At 40.8% G+C, this 2309-nt stretch overlaps 1 protein-coding gene across 1 annotated transcript; it reads right to left on the reverse strand.

Moving 5' to 3' along the window:
- Nucleotides 1–204: 204 nt before the first annotated feature.
- LOC133523713 (uncharacterized) lies at nucleotides 205–1573 on the reverse strand. The gene has a single exon (XM_061859397.1). The coding sequence runs from the start codon at nucleotides 1285–1287 to the stop codon at nucleotides 295–297; it is 993 nt and encodes a 330-aa protein (XP_061715381.1). The 5' UTR covers nucleotides 1288–1573; the 3' UTR covers nucleotides 205–294.
- Between the last annotated feature and the right edge of the window lie 736 nt (nucleotides 1574–2309).

The raw sequence follows: 2309 nt of genomic DNA on the forward strand, positions 1-2309 counted from the left end.
TTGATAGCACAGACTGTGCAAGTTTTATTTTAAACATCAAACTTGTAAGATATTATGATGTATAAATAACACTTGCACAGTCTGTGCTGTCAAAATCCAGTGCAGAGTTATCTTGGTCTAATTCTATCTACTTATCATCTAATTTAATTAACACTGTAACAATATTACAAGTATTACAACACCCATATCTAATAAAGGCACAGATTATGTAATAGATTATTATTTATTAATAGTTAAAATTATTTTGACACTGTTTAACGGAAATAATTGAGATATTTAACAACTGATCGGTACTTAACTATCATCACTTCTGATTTCGTCTAATGTGGGCGAGTACTTCAAACCTGTGTCGTTGAGCATGGTGACCACCCAGGCGTCCTCGGGCAGGTTTCCGGACTGCAGCAGCTTAACGGCGGCGGCCACGTTGGCGCCGCTCGTGTAGCCCACGTATAGCCCCTCCTTCTCGCCCAGTAGCCGCTTGTAGTGCACGGCCTCAGCGTCCGATACGCTAAGCGTTCCATCCATCACGTCATACTTGAATAGCGCCGGCACCACGCCGTAGCCAGAACCCTGCAGCTTGTGGCACGCCTTCCAGACGGGCTTGCCGGCTATTACCTCCGCTCCTTCCGGCTCAATTATGTAGGCTTTCATTGCAGGGTTCTTCTCTTTCAAATATTTCGATGTTCCCGAAAAAGTACCGCTCGTTCCGGCAGTGGCTACAAATGCATCTACGTGACCACCAGTTTGTCTCCAAATTTCTGGCCCTGTCATTTCGTAGTGAGCTTGTACGTTCGCTTCATTATAAAACTGATTTACAAGAAAGTGGCCGGTCTTTTCAACGGTTTTTAAACATTCTTCTTCCGCCGCTTGAACGTCAGCATAAGTGACTTTGCCGTAGACACCCTCAACTTGTGGTACTCGGATACATTTCGCACCGCACGCTTCCATTTGTATCGCTCTTTGCTCGCTGTTGCCCGCAGACATATAAATTGTCAAAGGATGATCTTTTACAGCAGCGACTACGGCGAGACCACAGCCTTGGTTGCCAGATGTCACTTCTAAAATCGGGTTACCAGGTTTCAGCTCACCGTTCTTCAGAGCAGCATTTATCATGTACAAAGACGATCGGTCCTTGATGGATCCTCCCGGGTTCATAAATTCACATTTTGCTAGGATTCGTCCAGGTCCAGAGTGCAATCGATCAAGAGCAACGAGTGGAGTATTACCTATTAGCTCCAAAGCTGACGATTTAATTTCATTAGTTTCAACACGGGGAGCAGGTGCCATCGTGATTTTTTACTTTCTTACGGAAATAACTGAGTCAGTATATGTAATGTAGAGCTTGGGAAGAACTGTTAAGGCGTACCAGAGTTAGCTGATTAAATACCGCGCTATGTCGATCCGGCACTAGTGGCGAGTGCAAAGCTAACGAAACTTGTATGGAAGTGCCGTGCGCAAGGTGAAGGCCTCAAGCGCCGAACGTCATAGTGCCGTGCCAAACCTTACACAGGTTTGCGACAGCATTAATATTTCACATACATACACATATCGAGTAAAAACAAAAACCTTCATAATTATGGTTACGCAAAAATACTTTAATTAAGAGGGAAGTATAGCTTTGCGATCCTAACGAAATAACGGTATTTTTCTTATGAAATTCCATTTCAGTAGAAAAGGCTTTCAACTAACTAAATCTTAAAAAATCCCTTTGATTTTTAAGTCGATCGCTTCAGCACAATATATTCTAGGTTTTATAGGTTTCGCTGTTAGTTTGTCTTTTTTTTGTGTTGCAAATAAGTATTGAAAAAAAAATTAATTGTGTCAATAACATACTTAAAAATCACGGTAAATGGAAAATATTTAGAAGTGGATAAACGTTTTCTCTTTTTGTATGGATGATCACTTGGTATATTTCCCTCTTCATAAAATTTGTTTTCCGATAATAATGTCATCTAGGTACTTACAAAGATTAGTTACATTTATTTTCCGTTTCTGTTTTATTGTTAAATGGTATCAAGTTCAGGACTAAAAGGTTACGCAAAAGTACCTAGATAACGGGCCGGGAGTCGCCCATAATATACCGATGCCGTTTCGTCTGCTGTCATTAATTTAACTATTTTATAAATAGCGAAACAAACATAGGTAAGTAGCTCTAGTTTTTGGCATGAAATCTATTATTTTTACTAGTAAGTACCTACATAATCATAATAAAGTATAGATACCGTGCTTTGTGTCCCACCTAGAGTCAGACCATGAGACCAAGATAAGTTGGCAGTGATTTTGATAGCCCAGACGGCGCAAGTGTCAAG

This window comes from Cydia pomonella, chromosome 12, assembly GCF_033807575.1.
Source record: "Cydia pomonella isolate Wapato2018A chromosome 12, ilCydPomo1, whole genome shotgun sequence".
NCBI classification, from domain to species: Eukaryota; Metazoa; Arthropoda; class Insecta; order Lepidoptera; family Tortricidae; genus Cydia; species Cydia pomonella.

Excerpts from the sequence above, each read along its gene's own strand:
- LOC133523713 (XM_061859397.1), bottom strand. The coding sequence starts at position 1,287 with ATGGCACCTGCTCCCCGTGTTGAAACTAATGAAATTAAATCGTCAGCT.